At 31.3% G+C, this 18,668-nt stretch overlaps 1 protein-coding gene across 1 annotated transcript in view; it reads right to left on the minus strand.

Moving 5' to 3' along the window:
• Rims1 (regulating synaptic membrane exocytosis 1) overlaps positions 1–18,668 on the minus strand; it is a 449,118-nt gene that overhangs the window by 134,755 nt on the left and 295,695 nt on the right. The window contains 10 exon segments of the mRNA XM_047559146.1: positions 428–505; positions 4,516–4,578; positions 6,203–6,328; positions 7,018–7,174; positions 11,828–11,899; positions 12,985–13,138; positions 13,267–13,438; positions 13,887–14,017; positions 15,823–15,935; positions 17,779–17,825. Of these exon segments, the coding sequence (XP_047415102.1) occupies positions 428–505; positions 4,516–4,578; positions 6,203–6,328; positions 7,018–7,174; positions 11,828–11,899; positions 12,985–13,138; positions 13,267–13,438; positions 13,887–14,017; positions 15,823–15,935; positions 17,779–17,825 (1,113 nt within the window).

Here is an 18,668-nt window from a genome sequence, read left to right on the forward strand (position 1 = left end):
TCTTACCTAACCAATATCTGATCAGTAAATCTCAATACTCTTGAGTTAAAGCCTTCGTGATGAAGGGGAATGTCCTGTCTAGTCACTGATTTGGTCTTAGTATATGCAGGCAGAATTGAGCTTCACAAATTAAAGTTACACACAAATAAAACAAAATAAAATTAATTACTGTAATTAAAATCAACAAGCAAAACAACAAATAAAAGACAAAGAAACAAACTAGAATTCTGACAAGAGTGTGCAGATTTCACTTAGAGGATTATTCTACAACTAATTGTTATAATTAAAACAATTTAGATATCATTAATGGTTCTCACTCTATCATTAATTTCAAAAGAGCATATTAAGGCTTTATAAGTTTTGTATTTTTAGTAAGCAAGGGATTAGGGATTAGTCTATAACTAGAGCTCACGTCTATGGCTCTTACCTGTAGATATCCCAGTGAGAGCCGTTCTGTAATAAAGGCATCTTGGGTGGTAATGTTTTACAGTGCTTACCAAGATGTCTGGAAAGTGGCAACACAAACATGCAGGGAACAGAAAAATATTTATGAAGCAAATTTTAATAGGACATTAAGAAAGCAGGATGCTGACAAAGCTAGGTAGATGAATTTATTTTTTTCTGTGAAGAATCACATAATTACTCGAAGGCAAGATTAAAATGAAGAAAATGTGAAATCATAGATACCTGATTTCACCATATTCAATTATAATTTAATTGCCTTATTTGGAAAAGTAACTGCTCATCAAATTCTATGAATTATTATTAACCAGTGTGGAAATTATGATTCTTTTATGGAAGTAAATAATTCATAACTAAAAGTACGAATCAAATATGTAATTTGGGAGTTAAGGTGTAACTAAAAAGAGTAAATATTCTGTTTTAAAAAGAAATATTGCCCAAATATTGGTCAGCATTACAGGAACAAGGATGGACATGGTACAGAGTTCAGTAAAAAAAGGAAAAAGCAAAAGGCACCCAAGAAGTGACTGCTAAGGAAAAAGTTCCATTTATCTGCTTCTGGATCCAAGTCTAATTTATCCCTGGAAATTGGGAGAAGCAGGCATTTGATACAAATCAGAATATGAATACTGAATTGGCATAAGATGGCAGAAACAAGGCCCACCTTTGCCTGAATTCCTTAAAATCTATTAGGGCTTCCGGACTGTATGGGCCAGGAAGAGCAAACCAGTCCATTAATTAATTTTTTGGTAATTAATAATGTTCTACATAGTTAATTACTCATTATGAGAATCCATCACCCATTTTAGTTTAAAGTATGATGACTAGGAAAGGACTAAACATTTACCAAGGACATACTAAATACCAAACACTGTCCTGGTTTAATTGTGGTTATGCCAATGCTCAAATCAAAGAGAACCCCTCAAAACTTAAGTTTTAAAATGTAGCAAAGGACCATTTTCAAGCATACACCAAAGGAAAATTCTGAAACCAAGGATTCTACCAGCTTTACAGAGTTTTCTTTGCTAATCTAATAATGGACAAATATCTGCAGTAATAGGTTGCTACAAAATATTTTTAAGCAGTTGTTTCAAAAAGTTATTTTTTTAATTCAGGAACTTTGTAATCAGAGATTGACATGGGATGGAAAACAATGCAAAATAGCACAAAAGCTGTAGTCTGAATGCTTAATATTTCATAAAAACATAGCACAAACACCACAGCTTTGTCACTTATTGGCTGGGGATAGAAAAATTCAGGTCAAGACCCTAAGCTTATTTCTAAATGTAAATGAGAAAAGTAATATCTATTTAACAAAAGTGTGGTGAGAATTAAATACAAAGTATTCATATCAGCTACAATATTCTACATGAGCACTTCCTGAGGAAATGTTTTATGAGAAAAGTATTTTGTGATAAACAATTTAGGGGAAATGGATTAAAACATGAGAGAGGTTTCTTTAGTGCATGATTTTAATATGCTATGCTTACTAAATCTCCAGGGAGGGGCTTTAATTTGTGCAGTTTCCCAAATATACTTGACTCAAACTCTTGTTGACAAAACATCTCACAAGAAGAACTGTTGTATTCTTGGAAAAACTAATTAGTTGGAAAATATATCAATTTGATTTTGAATCCTTGTTTTGTTATGTATCAAACTTTCTTAGCCTAATCTGTAAAATGAAAACAATATTTACATAAGTGCTGTAGAAAATTGAGATGAAGTACATTAAGTACTTAACATTGTGCTTCATGTGCAATACATTTTATTTTCCTTATGCATACTGGAGAGTATTAAATCCTCAGATTTTATTTTTATTTAAAAAATATTTTTAAAAGTCCTAAGGGAACATATTAGGTATAATTTCATAGCATTTGTTGAGATTCACCCATGAAAGTTATATTAATAATAATTTTCTGTAATTTATATAAAATCAAACTACATTATTGATATATTCACAAAAAATCTGTGGTTATTTTATGTGCACATATACACATATATGCATTTATTCAAATACAGAATAAATTATTTTATAAATACATGAGTACAAGTGCAGAAGAGATTCTATTTATATATAGATGCATATATTTGAACTCATGTTTTCTTTATCTCCATACTTATAGCATTACACATAAAGGAATGAAAGAAAGGGTAGTTTTAGAAAATTCAGGAATAAAATAATAGTGGTTACAATTTTATTTCTAACAAAAATATACTTAACAGCTGTTGTGAAATCAGTTAAATGCGATAATTACTGCTACTATGTAAAAAATCAGGAAGGGATGGGCAAGAGGAGATGTTAGTGACATGTTCTGAACTACACATTTGCTTAGTTCTACTACTTTCTGTATTTTTTTTTGTAGCAGTGTTTTATAGCAGGGCTTTATCTGACTCAGCTGAACATTCAGTTACTTTTATGTTGTACACACATGTGTACAATACATGTATTCAAGATATAAAGAGGCTAACATAAAGCATCAAGCTTTTCTCCTAAATCAAGACATGCAAAATGAATGTACCAATTATATTAAACAAATAAGATATATGGAGTTTGGAATTATTAGTAAAGCATCCATCTTAAGGATAAGATTGTGTAAAATGATGCCTCTAACTAGTATATCATATTTTGCATATCCTGATATTTCAATTTTACCAGTAAAAAATAAGAAAAAGAAACATATTTTTTTCCAATTCTTTTCAGACTACAGGTGTGAATATACTAGGAATATAAACTGGGTGCCAGGTACATACCAGGTACATAAAGAGTTTGTGAGTATATCGGTTTTGAGGTTTTTTTTTGTTTTGTTTCTTTTTCTACATTTGTAGTCACATCAACAAAAATAAGAGAAAACCTCCAGAATTGGCAAACAAAACACCCCTATTAACAAACTATTTGTTTGGAAAAACATCTAATAACATGTTCATATAAGGAACATGTTTATATAAGGAATTTAAGGTGATTTTTACAATATTCATAATTTTATATTTTTCCTCAATTGGCAAGCAGAAATAATTACTTCCACATTTTTTCCTGTGGCACTCCAAATAAACATGGCAATGGTCATAAGAGGAATAATTTTAGACACATAAAAATTAAAATAATTATTCCTAGCCTAGTCACAGCTACAGGATTGAACAGAACATGTGCCCCAGACACAACAAATCTTGCACTTGTCTTTGCATTCAGTTATACTCCTTTCCTCTATTTCCTCTTATTTTTTTTTATCGGCTAAAATACTTGAAAGAGGCTGTGTGTGTGTGTGTGTGTGTGTGTGTGTTTCATTGATTGATTACCTTGTTATATTTCTATTAAAGACTTTAAATTGACAATAAATATTGACAGACTATAATCCATGAGTAATACGGAAGTTTTTCTTTTTGGATTTGAAATTCAAGATATAATGAGACTAACATAAAGCATCAAGCTTTAAGCTCTGATTTAGAGGCAAGTATTACATCTTTTTTTCCTCCTAATTTCTAAGAGGTAAATTGCAAAAAACTTCAAACTTGCATGGGTGGGGTAGTTATGAAGTTAACATGTCAAACATCCTCACTCTTTATCAAAAAGGAAGCAGAAGTTCAGCCATTAAAAATGAACTGGTAAAGACTACAATAAAAGCAAACAGAACATAAACAACAGTAGATTCTGAAAGGAAATATAAAAAGGCAAAATTATAATCATGAAAACAATAACACTGCCATGCACAAATCAGAACTCTTGTGACTAGACAGGTATATGGGGGGTGCTCACAGTGAGCATTTAGAATTTTCATTGCAGAAACTGTTTCCTCAGTTTTATGAACATGAAAACAGTCTCACAGAAGCTCAACAGTCTCTGAATTTTGGAATACACAGTAATGTTGTTTGCCTGGATTAGAATTGAAATATGTTTGGAAACTTTCCCATAACCTCCATACACAATAAAACAACTTTTGGATACTTGGGAAATTTATTTTATCTGTATGTCATAATAACACTAAGGGAGAGATGGAAGAATAGTAGAATGGAGAGAGTCATCACACACAGTCACCGTTACCACTTCCCTGTATTTACCTGGTAGTATGTAGGCATTCTGCACTTCGTCCTCGTTTTGCTCTGGGCAGCATAAGAAGCTCACTGCACAGACAGGATGGGTGGTGAGTGAAACAGATAAATTATGAAGCATTAAATGACATGGATTATGCCAATGGTATGCCAATGGAAACATGAAAGGGGAAGAAACCAGATTGTCTGCACTAGCATATTTGCTTGAGAGGTTAAACAAAAATAAACATGACGGCATTTAAAAAATTTAAACAATAAAGTACAAACATTATGGTTGAAGTCCTAGCTATTGCTGACTTGCTACTTTCACAATGATTTCACAGACCATAAAAGCAAAACAAAAATAAGCCTTCCCCAAATAAGATAAAGGAATAATTTCTAAGTGTAGACATTTGAATATTTATAAAAATACTAATTTTGTCTTTCTGATTCTAATTGGAGACCTAAAACTTTTATTAATTTTTAGCAACTTAAAATATAATAATTTTCTTAGCTCTATGAACCATGGAAAATGCCATATCACCTTTTTTTCTTAACCAATTAGGAATGTACTTCATTAGGTGTTTTTCTTTTAAAATTGACACTTTTCCTTTATTCAAATTAGTTTCACTATATTGATTTCCTCGGTCTGGTAACCCTTTGTTTTTCCTCCACACTAAGAATCACTGAGGCCTAAATCAATGTCAACAAAGCAGCCTTCACTCAACTCAGTTCAAACTAAGCAGTCTGGAATCCTAGTCTTCAGAGCAGTTCCCTGTCCTAGTACCCATGGTGACTCCCCTCTTGAAGGGCATGGCACCACATCCCACAGCTGGGCGACAGTTAGGAAGGTGAGAAGCTCAACTTGGCCTCTGGTCCTTGACTTCATAGCAAAAAAATCATTCAGCACCATCATCATTTCCTTACTCCTTACGGAAAGTCTCCCCACTTTGGAAAGTCTCCCCACTTTGAAAAGCCCGAAGAGAATGTTTCACAAGGGGGGTATTAAAAACTTTAAATCAGATCCTGTGCTTCTTGTCAGGTAATAGTACAAACATGTGGTTACTCTGGGAAGAAAGGCTGCGGATGTATAGAACAACAGATTCATAATGTAGATTTGCTTCCAAGAACTATATGTCATAAATAAGTGCAGAACTAAATTATACATGGTTATTAGAAAGACGCCCATCTCAATATTTACTATTTTACAGATATTTATGAAACAAAATTTCAGAAAAATTGCAGTATATGATAAAAACATACTACTGAAGTTCTCTTCAACACTCTGCAATATTAAGTTCCAGATGACCCATAACCAAAAGGTTTTTAATTACATAAATAAGAATTTTTAGAATTATAAAAATAACATCCCATACACTGTGACCCATAAAAGATAATTATTCGAAACTTGTTTATGTAGGCTCCCTTCTAAAATTTAGGTCAGTATCTACCTTAACAGCAAATTTTGCCTTTACAACTAGATAAACATAAAGTGTGATTTTGCTAAAAAAAAAGTTTTATAACAATATATTGTTGTCCAAATATTTGCTAGAGTTGCATTTTTGTTAGAGTATCTTAACAGTTGTTCCTTGAGAGAAGTTTTGTTCTGAGTGATGACATATGTTTACTCTTTAATGTACTATGCCACAATATTTGTGCACATTAAAATAGAACAAAGAAAAATTTGTCATTTTGAGATCATAATTTGGACAAGTACCTGTCTTGTTCTGATAAATACTGACTATCCACATCTCTGGATCTGTGATCAGCTGGACTTCGGGAGGCATCATGGTGTCTGGTTGGAGAGCGTGATCTTCTTGTTGGATGAATTTCATCTAAGCTCCTAAAAGGATGACAAAAATTCATGACTCAAAGTGCATCATCTTCTCAGACAGACAGACCAAGAGAAAGGACAAATGACATGGCCTGAAAAGTGCTGGCATCTTCCCCCAAACCTGTTTTAATTAATGAGTTAAAAGTATTCATTCTCTAGGTTTCAGCTGTGCTGCATTTCTTCAACCTTCTATTGCATCTCTATCAAATAAAAGGACCACAGTTTTCATCTGATTAATTTACAACCACGGAAGATACTTCAGGGTGAAATAAAACATAGCACTATATTACAGATATTTCATCTACTTCTCCAAGCTTTTAAAGTGATTCAAGGAGATGATAATAAATCTCATAAAATACATTCTGCCTCCTAACCTTACCCCTTGTCACTGCACTGCACGGTTCTTATGATTACTATAAAATTTCTCCTAAAAGGAAAGAAAACTCACAGGTAGAATATAAACAGTTTCTCAAAAGCTCTCCTAGGGACATAAACTTCTTCCATTCCCTGGAAAACTTCTTAAGATTAAAGAACAGATTGCTGCATAGGTGGGGTATAGAAAAAGAAGCATTTTGCCTACAAAGAATTCTGAAAAAATAATTTGACTAACCTAACCATCATTTTGTTTCAGTTAAGAGTCTTGAAGATATTCACAATGTGTTTTAATTAAAAAGTATAGTCAGGGACACTAAGCCTACCTCTGTAATGGCACATTTGGTAAACGTGAACGCGGCCTTCCCTGATCATCGCCGCGATGAGGAGATACTGAACGTGAGCGGTGATGAGTTGTTCTTTGCTGTTCTGGCACAGTTAATGTTGTTGATTTACTTTCTCTAGCACTAGACCTATAACCCACTGGCAAGAGTATACACACAAAAAAAATTGTTAGTACTTTTCTATAATACAAACATTAACAACGAGATACAAAATTATATTAAAGCATTTGCCTACCAATTAATATTAAATGCCATGCAATCATTATCATTAGCCTTACTCCCAAATGTACTAAGTATATGGACATAGAATGTGATAAATACATGCATAAGAACAGGTTGCAATTGGTTCTAAGCTACTATTAAGACTGAATGTGAACATGACAAATGACATTACGAAGAGTTGGGATACTATTTCATTTAAAGAATGAATTAACTAGTTTTCAGCAACATAAATGAAGCACTTGACAATGAATTATAGTTGATACACAGGTCAATGCTTAGAAATTTGATGTCTCTTTCAATTTTAAGTTCTTCATTTAAATTTTTCTTCCAAATAATAAATTATTTTATTTTAGTTAGATTGTAGATGGTCTAGTAAAAAAAAAAAACAAAAACACTAAACTATCATTATCAATTTTAATTTAAAAATGAAAATAATGCCATGCCAATTTTAATTCATGAAGAAGGGCAGCAGATCTTTACTATTATAAATACTGATTATGAACTTTGCAAACCATAGACAAGACTACAATTTTCAAATGTACTGTATGGGTGGAGATGATCATGGCAATAATGCAGAGAAAATCAACCCTTAACAAATTATCAAATCTATAACATGACATGTGAAACTATTCCTAATTTTGTTAATTATTATCATACACTAATATAATTAACACTATTACAATTAAAATAAATTCTAATGATCATTTCTCCCATGCAGCAAAAAGGTTTATATCATCTCTGATTTGATTAAAATAAAACAGTAATTTTGAATCCATAATAAAATTTCTTCAAAAGCATCACTATTTTCTATTAGAGTAAGGTAAATTAGAATTATAATGTGTAGTAAAAGGAAAATATAGTTCTATTTACAACTATATAAAGCATACATGAACCATGAAAATGCTATAACTGGGCAGTTCAAGCTTTTGTTCAGTTTTTACTTGGTAACTCCCACATTCTTTTAAAATATGCCATAAAACATCACTTATAAAGACAGAAAAATAATTTCTCAGCAGTTTATTTGTTGTGACTACATCATCTCATGACTAAGTTTAAAACATCACTAAGGTTTGTAAATGTCTCATAAAGTGAAATATAACAATACTGAGATACAACAAGTTGGAACTACTCCATTATAATATAAAAAACATCATTACACCGACCAAAAATGATACCATAAATGGTATAATTCCTAACTGCATATGTTTTAGTCTGCTGTCAAATAATAGTCAAGCCATTATTTGATATTATTCTAGAATTTTAGGTAGAAAATATTTTTTGTGTTCACATGTATAAATTGTAATATCAAGGTGAGAAACAGACCAGCTAAATTAACAGGTAGTGAATATACTTCACAGCTCATTTATAAAAATGGTGACTATTTTCATGGATAATTAATTCAAGGTTAGATTTACTTAACATTTAAAATATCATTTGGTATCAATTATACAATCATTATGGAACACCAATACTAAATTAGAAGCATGATAAATTTTAAGATTTCAATTAATATTCAAGGTATATACTAGAGGTCGTATAATTCAATATTAAGAGATAAAATTTAAAGAATTTTGGCATCTTGCCGTTAAGTTATATAATTAATTTTTGGAGCAGTTCTTTGTGTTTAAATAGAGATTAATGCCTCTTTTAGCCTATTATCAACAAAGAACTTCAGAAAAACAAATATTACCCTAAAACTTTTCATACTTTAAAATTATTTAATATAACTCTTCCTAGAATTCACTAGAAAGTTCCAAATTTATATAGAGAGTATACTGGAGGCAACATCAACTATTGTAGTGAATCGAAGTCTTTCTCAGTTTCATTTATATGCTATATTATTCAAAATTTTAATGTGCAACTCTATACTCAATCATCTCAGATAAATATGCATTTGTAGTTCTCTGCTTTTTACAGTAACGTGGTTTTTTTTTGTTGTGTCTAATTTAACACTGACAATATGTGCTCTACCTTCAGAAACATGAGTGGGGGGCTGTTATTCAATGTTCATCCCAATATTTTAGTTGGCTCAGAGTTAGAATTTAGAAATTTTTTTTTATTTTCTGAATTTACTGTAACGTTCCAAAAGTTAAGTTGCCAGATGCCTCTCTTCAATTAGGGGCATTTAAAAATATGGTTTTTATTTTTCTTAAGCAGCTAAAATTATTTATTTTAAATAAGACTAGCTATAAAGTTAAAGAACTGTAGCCCTGGAGGTCTCAACTCCTTTCAGAATCTGCTATGCTTCCCCATGTAAAAAAAGATAGTAAATATGTGGAACACATTCTAGGAAACCCGAGGTATTGGAAAGCTTAAGATTTGGCTGTGGTAGAACACTTTGTACTAAGACTTTAAGCTTCTTCAGGTCATACGCAACCAGGAATTACACTGAGTCCATTAAGCATGTAGAACTAGCATCCACATCTACATAAATTTTCTCTTCCTACTCATGCTGAAAAATGTAGAAGCAAATTTGTATCAACTACTAAAAGCATAGGGGAATGTATTACATGTGTTTATTATCTTACCACCTCACTTCATTTTGACTTCTTGACCATTTTATCAATGCCTCATCTTTCCTCTTCATTTAAAATGTACTATATATTACTGTGTGGCTTTACTATATTATTTTTGCCACATATATCTTTAGAAGCTATCATATATTCATACATTGGACCAATTCTAGTATATCTGAAACTAGAATGAATTTCACGATCCCATTTACTAATTCATAAAATGACATCAGAAACATAATTTATTATTTATTGGCTATATGTCATGTAAATCACTAGTTACTATTTAATCATTAGTTAACTATTCTTTAAAATTTCAGTATATTATATTCTTAAATATTAAAAACAATTAAAAATATTATTTGAAAAGAAAAATTAAACACTGCTTCTGTATGATACAAGGGACTATGTGTTTGCTAACAGTATGAGAAATATTCAGTACTGAATATAAGAATATTTAGAATTCAATGTTCTTTGGTGGTACCAAGCACTGATCCCATCTATAGTGTTTTTACTTCTTAGTGCTGATATCCATGTGAAGTCTCACAGAAAAGAGAAGAAATGCAATATTTTAATAAATTTTTATTTCATTATTTATTTATTTATTCCTTAATTCTGTCCTGCCTCCCTATAAAAATATGAAATTACAGGCGAATAAAATGTGGGAACTACTCATTGAAGTAAATTTTACTGATGTAAGATAGTTACAATAACGTTAATGCTGATTAGCCAAGAATTGTGTTATATGATGACTTTCCTAATAGGAATCATCTGATTCCACCTGAATATGCCAATGGTTTTAAATTTATAATCACTTACCCCTTCAATTATATTTTAAAAAGTTATAATATTTTATGTAACATCTCTTTCAAGAATGTGTATAATTTCTATAATCTTTTAAGAAACAAAACAGAAAGCAAACAAAATGCTACCCAATCTTATTCAAAACTCTCACCGATACTCTGATATGAAAATAATATAAATGTATGTAGATCTGCATAGAACTAGGTTTATTGTTTAAACGATATTGGCTAATTTCATACATGATTAAATTCTATATTTTCTCTGGATTGTAGAGAGCAAATGAAATCTGATTTGAGAGAATTTTCCATAATTTTCTCCTAAAGTTGTATGCATCTCTCCAAATTGTCAACTTAGTCACTGGTGTGGAGTCTATTAATTTTTCCTAAATTATTGCCCTCAAATTAAGTGCATTCCTATCTGAGAAATTATGTAAATGAAGAAGACATAAGACAATATTATTCTAATAAACTGCTCTTAATAGTTACGTGTATGTGTTCTAGGATTATCTCTTTAATTTATTCTTATTAGAATATTTACTTCCCTTTTAACAGTAAATTAATGAAGCAGAATAGCGTTAGTTTTACACATTTCCCTGACAAAAGTCAGACAGAAAATATAAATTAGAACTATACAATATCACAAAAATTTTACCAATTTATACAATGAATAAACGATGTCAATTTCATGTGAGTACTAAATCTTTGTAAGGCATTTTCTTATTTAACAACATACACACACATTCTAGGTATAGTCAGTAGTGAACACATCACAAAAGCATTAGATTTATAGCCATGCCACATGCAGTTTTAATCCCTGCCATGCACCTTTCTCAGTATATTCCATGGAAGGCTACAGTGTTCTCAGAAATGGAGGAAGGAGAATCACAGAAATACGATATAAAACAAAGAAGAATGGAATTTTATGTAATACAATTCATCTTATCCTTTCAAAATGAAATTCATATTTTCACTTATGCTAAGAGCATTGTGAAATAATGATTAATTTCACCTAGTTTATGCTTCGATGAATGAACCTGACTAAATTAAGTCAATAGGGATGTTTATTAATAAATACCATTGCATTTTAAACTTTCTTAACAATTTGAAATTCAAGTCACCATGGAATAATAAAATACTGATTTTTCTGTGCTACAGATCTCCAGTTCAGTATCCCAAAAAAGTCTGGAAGTTGACAGCGAAAACAAGCAAGAAAGAAAGCACAGTGAAGCAGAGCCATGCTCTTCACCAACGCACCTGGAGGAACTACTCCAATACCATCATCAACCTCATAATCTGAGATGTCACTATCACTGATTCGCTGAGATCCTGCACAACAGTAAGGCAAACAGATACCTCTGTGTCTGATTGGTTTATGAAATGTAAAGGACATGGTCAATTTTTTTATACAAGGCTAATAAGTACATCGCTACTCAATACTTTTGAACAAGAATAATATAAACACTTGAACTGATATTTGATGACATTAATGCTGCTCCCTAAGGATATTTTCTCAGAATTTCCACACTATAACATCATACAGAAGACATAAAAGCAAAGGGATCTTGTAGAATAAGATTTTTACCTTTCAGATTACTCTTTAATTAAAATTCTACACTAAAAGCCTATAGCAATATATATGCACTGTTTTCTGCACTGCAAAGCACCTTCCTGGGCAGTTCAGGAAGGATGGGGCTGAGTGGAAAAGGTTCAAAGAACCTCCCTCGACTGGAGCTCTGTTGAGCTCATACTACTGAAAGGACATCAGGGCTCTATTTAAAATATTTATGTTCTAGAATTAGCCATTACACTGCATTAAACATTAATTTGGGGGAAATGATTGATCAAGAAAGGACTGACATGAAATATTCAACTGCACAAAAAATATTTGGTTCCAGGTTACCACAATGAGGCTTCTAAGTTCCAGTTGCTAAATAAGAAATTTACTTACAGCTCAAAAATTACTAGATAACTACAGCAAAATAAATTTTACTAACTACCAAATGAGGAACAGTAAACTTACTTTGCAATGTTCAAAAAACATATTTCTTATTAATATAATACTAAAAATATCCATGAACTATAAAGTTATTAATACTTTCATGTAGCCACCCATTAATAATAATGGAAATTAATCTATCAATTGGTCAATCAGCAACTTAAAGAGTCCTGCACAAGAATGATGACTCATGGTTTTTTTAGTTTTCAGCTCTGGAATTCCTCTACTATGTTATATATATTATTTTATTGTGAAAATGCAGAAAATAGTTTCACCTGGCCTCTTTATATAGATGAACAATTTTCTAATAGTTTAATCTCTGATAAAGCAATTGAAAAATTATCTTCCAAGTTAATCTCTAAGTAGATCATTGCTACTTAATTAGTTTCTGGTAATTAAAAAGACCTTGACCTACTTTGAAGCTTTTTGCTAGAGCTTTCTCCATGAATGTGTCGCCTTGGCATGAAAGGTGATGGCTGAGGCAGAGGTAGTGAAGATTCATCGTGTGTCTGAAGTTTATACCAATGTGGCTCGTCATCTAAAAGTGCTGTCTCCAATTCTATGAGGATCTGAAAGGGTGGTTCTCAAATTAAATTAAGTACCTTTACCAAAACAAAATGTAGCAGTAATCATAATTAACACTTATTAAAAAAAACCTCATTAAGCATTTAACTTGAATCTGTACAATATACATCACCTCTCCAAGAAATTCACTTTCTTCTTCTTGCACTCTTGGTTGATCCCACACAGTTATTTCTAACATTCGCTCTCTAAAATCTCTACGATGTACATGTGAATAGACAAAAGTTTGATTCCATTTTGGTTCTAGTACTTTCTTTACTGTTTTGGTCCTCCTTTTACTTTTATCACTGAAAAATAAGGATGTTTTGTAAATGCACAAGCAAAAACAAGTATATGCTGCCACCTACTGTAGTTACATGTAATCCTGCCATTGGTATTTTTATTACTTTTAGAGTATAACATAAAAGTCTGAAAAGACTAAAGAGTTAGAGAGTATTCTAATTTTAACTTGAATGTAAACAGTAGCTATGCTTATAGACACAAACACACAAAGGTATATTCTAAATGATGTGCTGCTAATGAAGAGATGTATAAACAAGGTAATGGACAAGTTTTAAAAACTGCCAGATTATTTTCAAGTAAACAAAAAGTTTGAGGGATTTTTTTTACATATAATGAATTTATTATCTCAGAAAACATTACCTATAATATTTAAAAAATATACTTCAGAAGAGAATAGTCTATCTTTTTCATTAATTTATATTTAATTAACTTTATTCTAAAATTATTCACTACCTTCTATCTGGAAGAAAATACATTTTTACATAAGGATTTCTGGGACGCCCATCTACTCTAGAGGGTAGGTCTGTTGCTTGCAGAACATTTACAATCAGCTGGTGTCCCACTTTATCATACCACAGCTTCACCTAAGAGCAATGCAGAAAGGAATTATTTGTAAAAAAGCATGAGATATTATCATTTTTACATTAAATATCAAAATTATATTTAAAGAAAAACATTTTGAAATATATTGGAATTATAATGGGATTATATTGGAATTATAAAGGAATATAATTGGAGTTATATTGACATTACAATGGAATTTCAGATATTATTTCCGAAAAGAATACCAACTGGAAAGTATAATCATTTAGAATTTAAACTTTTCTCCTGAAGCATTTTGAACATAACTTACAGCTGACAGGCCTGCAGTACTATAACTTATGCACAATTCAGGGAAGAGAGGAATATTGAAATCATCATCTTTGTTTTTAAATGCTAAACCCAGAAGTTTGGTAATTACCAGTGACTTCATTATAGGTCAGCTAATGCATTTTTTAGCACCATGGGTAGATGAAAGAAGTTTCAGTATTAAGATACAAGGGATGAGAAGAGATCAGGAAGCTGCTAAGTGTTTCCTGGCATTTTTCTCATATAAGTTTTATGATTAACAAGCTACTACAAGCTAATTCATAAGAGAAGTGGAAAAAACAAAGGATGGCTCAGTATATAAATTATGCCTTCAAGCCACATGAGGGACAGATGATATTTCTGCTAACCAAGATTTCTTGATAGTTAAACTAAGAAAATGGGGAAACAGCACACTGACATTCTATTGTCAAAGCCCTTGTAATGAGACATTAAACTGACCATGTCGACTTCAAATGTTCTTTTTATTTCTCTAATCTAGAAGTTTCTTTTGATTTTAGAGTTGAATAAGAAATATAAATATACGTGGCTGATGATCACATACTAGAGCATATTTAAGAGTCATGATAACAAAGTAAGATAATTTAATATGGGAGTGTTCTTTCATAATGAGGGGCAGATTAAGCATCTAGATCTATATGACTACAACTCTTTGTAATATCATGGATATGTTTTTTCATAAAATCCAAATAGATTTTCACCTCTTTAAAAATATAGAGTATACACAAACACATTGGGAAAAAAAAGGTTTTGGGAACAGATAAAATAAATATGAGAGCCTATACTAGGCAATTCCATATATTAAAAGTAGGAGTAAAACCAAGAAAGTCTTTGAAAATAATAAGTGAGCTTACATTTATCTTTGGCTAATTAAAATCAAGAAGAGCAAAGATAGAAACAGAAATAAACACATTACCAAAACAGCAAAAATCAATTAATTGTAGAATAATTTGAAGTTAGGTTTTCTTTTTAGTTATTCAGTCACATGTCCCATATTCTGCATCAGTCTACACTGATGTAACTCTTCATAATAGTGAACTACAATGTCCTAACTCTGGTTTTCCCCAGATCATACAATGAGGCAACAGTGAATGAAAGGGCAGCTTTTTTAGAGTGCCTGCAATGATACCATTTCACCAAATGTCTTAGGAACTTACAAAGATTATTTTAAATTTAAGTTTCTCAGGTTCCAGGCTCAGAGGTGATTAAGTACATTGAACATGGCTTTCTATGAAAATTATGTATAAACAATTATTACCTTAGAAACATTTATACAGCATACCAAAATAATGTACATTTTACTTATGTTATCATTTATTAATTAGCATTGAGAGTATCTGGTACATTATAGACATTCAATAAATATTTCCATATAAATATATGAATTAAAGGAATAGCTAAAGGAATGCTTAAAAACTGACAAAATGATTATGGTGTCATATGACTATGTATTTATTTTCGGCTTCAAGAAAAGTCAGGCATTTTTTTAAGACACACTCAAACAGTAACAAAAAATACATACAGAAAGTTGCCCTGGTAAGACTTGTGGGGCATCTTTCAGAGCTCCAGGACTTGTTGGAGAAATAACAGAAATGGAAGGCCTTTCCATCTTTTGAGATTCAAAGGAACTTGAACCTAAAATGAGAAAAAAGAAATAAACATTTTAAGTGTAAGTTTGAAGAATACCTCTTATATACAAAATGTTTAATGTACCTGTTATTTGTATAAAACAATAATTACCAGCATTGATACAGAGCCTACTTTTAAAGGGATAATTATAAAAAGTCATTTTGTTTTCTTTGTTTAAGCTCCTATTTTGAAGATATTTTAAACGATTTAGCAAGATATTGCATTAATTTGTTTCAACTTGAAAGTTATTGATCTGCTATATTTTGGAAAGGTACTGTACTGCATAGGCTCTTATAAATCCACATATAGGTAAAGGCTTCAGGCATTAGTAATAAGGATGATGGTGCCTGTTATGTTAATCGTGGTGGCAAATGGATCATTTATTATAAGGTATCTTAGAAAATTAAAATAAATACATAAGGAATATAATTTATGAATCACATCTAGCTTTATATTACATCATTGTTTTAAAATTTATCATCTTTCTTATTTTTAATCTTACTATGAATCTCTTTATCCTTTGAGGATGCTGCTTCTCATTATTCAGCACAATGATTTGCTTTACTTTCAAACAGAGGCTGGCTCTCTTTTTCTCAGAGTGTACTCTGACACATATGGAAGTAAAGAATGCCTACAGAATATAATTACCCCACTAATATAACCTTCAACACACAGCCATTCAAACTCAGCAGATGTTTCACAGAGAAAAACTATTTTTTGTGGATATTGCCTGAGGTATGTCATGGACACATTGTTTTTCTGTACTCACAAATGAACTCTAAGCCACATGCCATCATTTCCTGGATTCCAAAGGAAACTCATAACTACAAGAAACAGATCTATAAAATTTTTTGTTACTGTGTCTCTTATATCAGGTCTTTTAAGATAATTTTTATCAAGTCTCAGAACAGAAATATTGTTGCTTCTAAAATCAGTTAATTTCTTATATTTTAAGAATCCATTTTTTTTTGTCTTATCAATACTATACTTACACAATTAGTTACTTCCATTTCTCATTTGTTTTGGTCTATAGCTCAAAGCCAAATCTGGCAGGTATGAGAACATGGTGGCATGCCTTTAAGATGATAACCTTGTCTTTGGGTCCTTGCTTACTCGACTCACAGATTTTCTCTCTTCCAATCACTATCACTGGTTTTCCCCTAAATCAAACTATTTTACATTCATATAAGGTAAGTTCAACAATAACACTTGGAAAATTGAGCCCAAGTATTAATTTAATGCCAATCCATGGAAAAATATATTATCAATAAAAATTTTAATATTTATCTCTAGTTTATTGTAGACAATATCATATTAACTCACTCTGAGTGACTTCAATTTCCATGTAGATAATTCTTCCAATCCTCTAGCCTCACAGTAATTTTTTTCTCTGCTCACTGGCTTCCATTATCATACCTGACGCTATTAGGTGGTGGATACAATTATTGTTGGTGTGTCTATTAACTACACAACTCATAAGACTGAGATGCTATCCAATCTAACAGAATAATCCAGTATCACAACTAAGTTTTATCTGCAGAAAACAGATATAATATAATGGTATAATAATTGAGTTCTGAGACAGTCCTGACTTCCGTTATGATGCAGAAAGGGACTGTAGTAAAGATCTTTGTATAGCCACAAAAGAAAAAGTAAAACAAGAAAAATTTTAAAGTAAAACTTCTTTGGATTTCCAACGAATGCCATGGTGGCCAAATTTTGGTATCAGTGAGGACAACCTTAGTCCAATAACACCAATTCATTTATATTAAATAACTGAAGAAAAGGATCAGTCTTTACTCTTTGATTTAGCTCTGTACTTAAAATAACAAAGAAATCTCATACTCACTGGACTCCAGTGGAGGATGGGAGCTCTCAGGAATCCGGGGAATGTCACTAAAAGAAACAGGGTATTGTGAAAATCCCATTAGGTGAGCTACTCTGCCTGAGGCAATCACAGGCCATTTTATTTCAGTGATGTGAAAAATCCTTTTGCGTCTTTACAAATGTAGAAATGGAGGGGAGTTACTATTTAGATAACTACTAATGTACATGAATGTCAAACACCACACACAAAAAAAACTGCAATAAAGTAAGTTTTTATATATTTAACAGCAAAACACTTTAACATGACAACAATCGAATTAATATTGTGGATAACATCACCACAATATTTTTACTACCAAAACAGCAGGTTTTGGAAATAAAAAGTGTTAAAGATAATAATTTACTTCCATTCTAGAAAATCAAAATGACACAAATTTTACAAATCAGTAATATGCTTTACGAACACATCTGAAAGAGTTTACTGAATGAAAGGGATGGAAACATCTCTTGAAATAAAATGATATGGTGAATATCATGGGCAAAGTTAATAAAATGAAAAAGGATGAATCGCTTTGGAAATTAAAGATGGCTCAAGCTTGCAACAGAAAAGCCAAGAAATTTTATATATGTGAATATATAATGCATATGCACATATATATTCTTCATGGAGATTCATATTTCTATACTGTAGTTAGCTAAATATATGTCTGTTTGCTATATGACTAGAAAGTGATTGTGAGAACATCCATTCCTGTCACACTCACAATTACTCTGAAGAAATATGTAAGATAGTCTCAGTTAAGCCATTATTCACTGTGACCTCGAAAACCCTGGACCACCTTGTTTTGAATATTATACTGCATAAGACTACTTTACCTCTCCTTTTACAAAGATATTTTAATATTAATTTGA

Source organism: Sciurus carolinensis, chromosome 7 (assembly GCF_902686445.1).
Source record: "Sciurus carolinensis chromosome 7, mSciCar1.2, whole genome shotgun sequence".
Classification (NCBI taxonomy): Eukaryota; Metazoa; Chordata; class Mammalia; order Rodentia; family Sciuridae; genus Sciurus; species Sciurus carolinensis.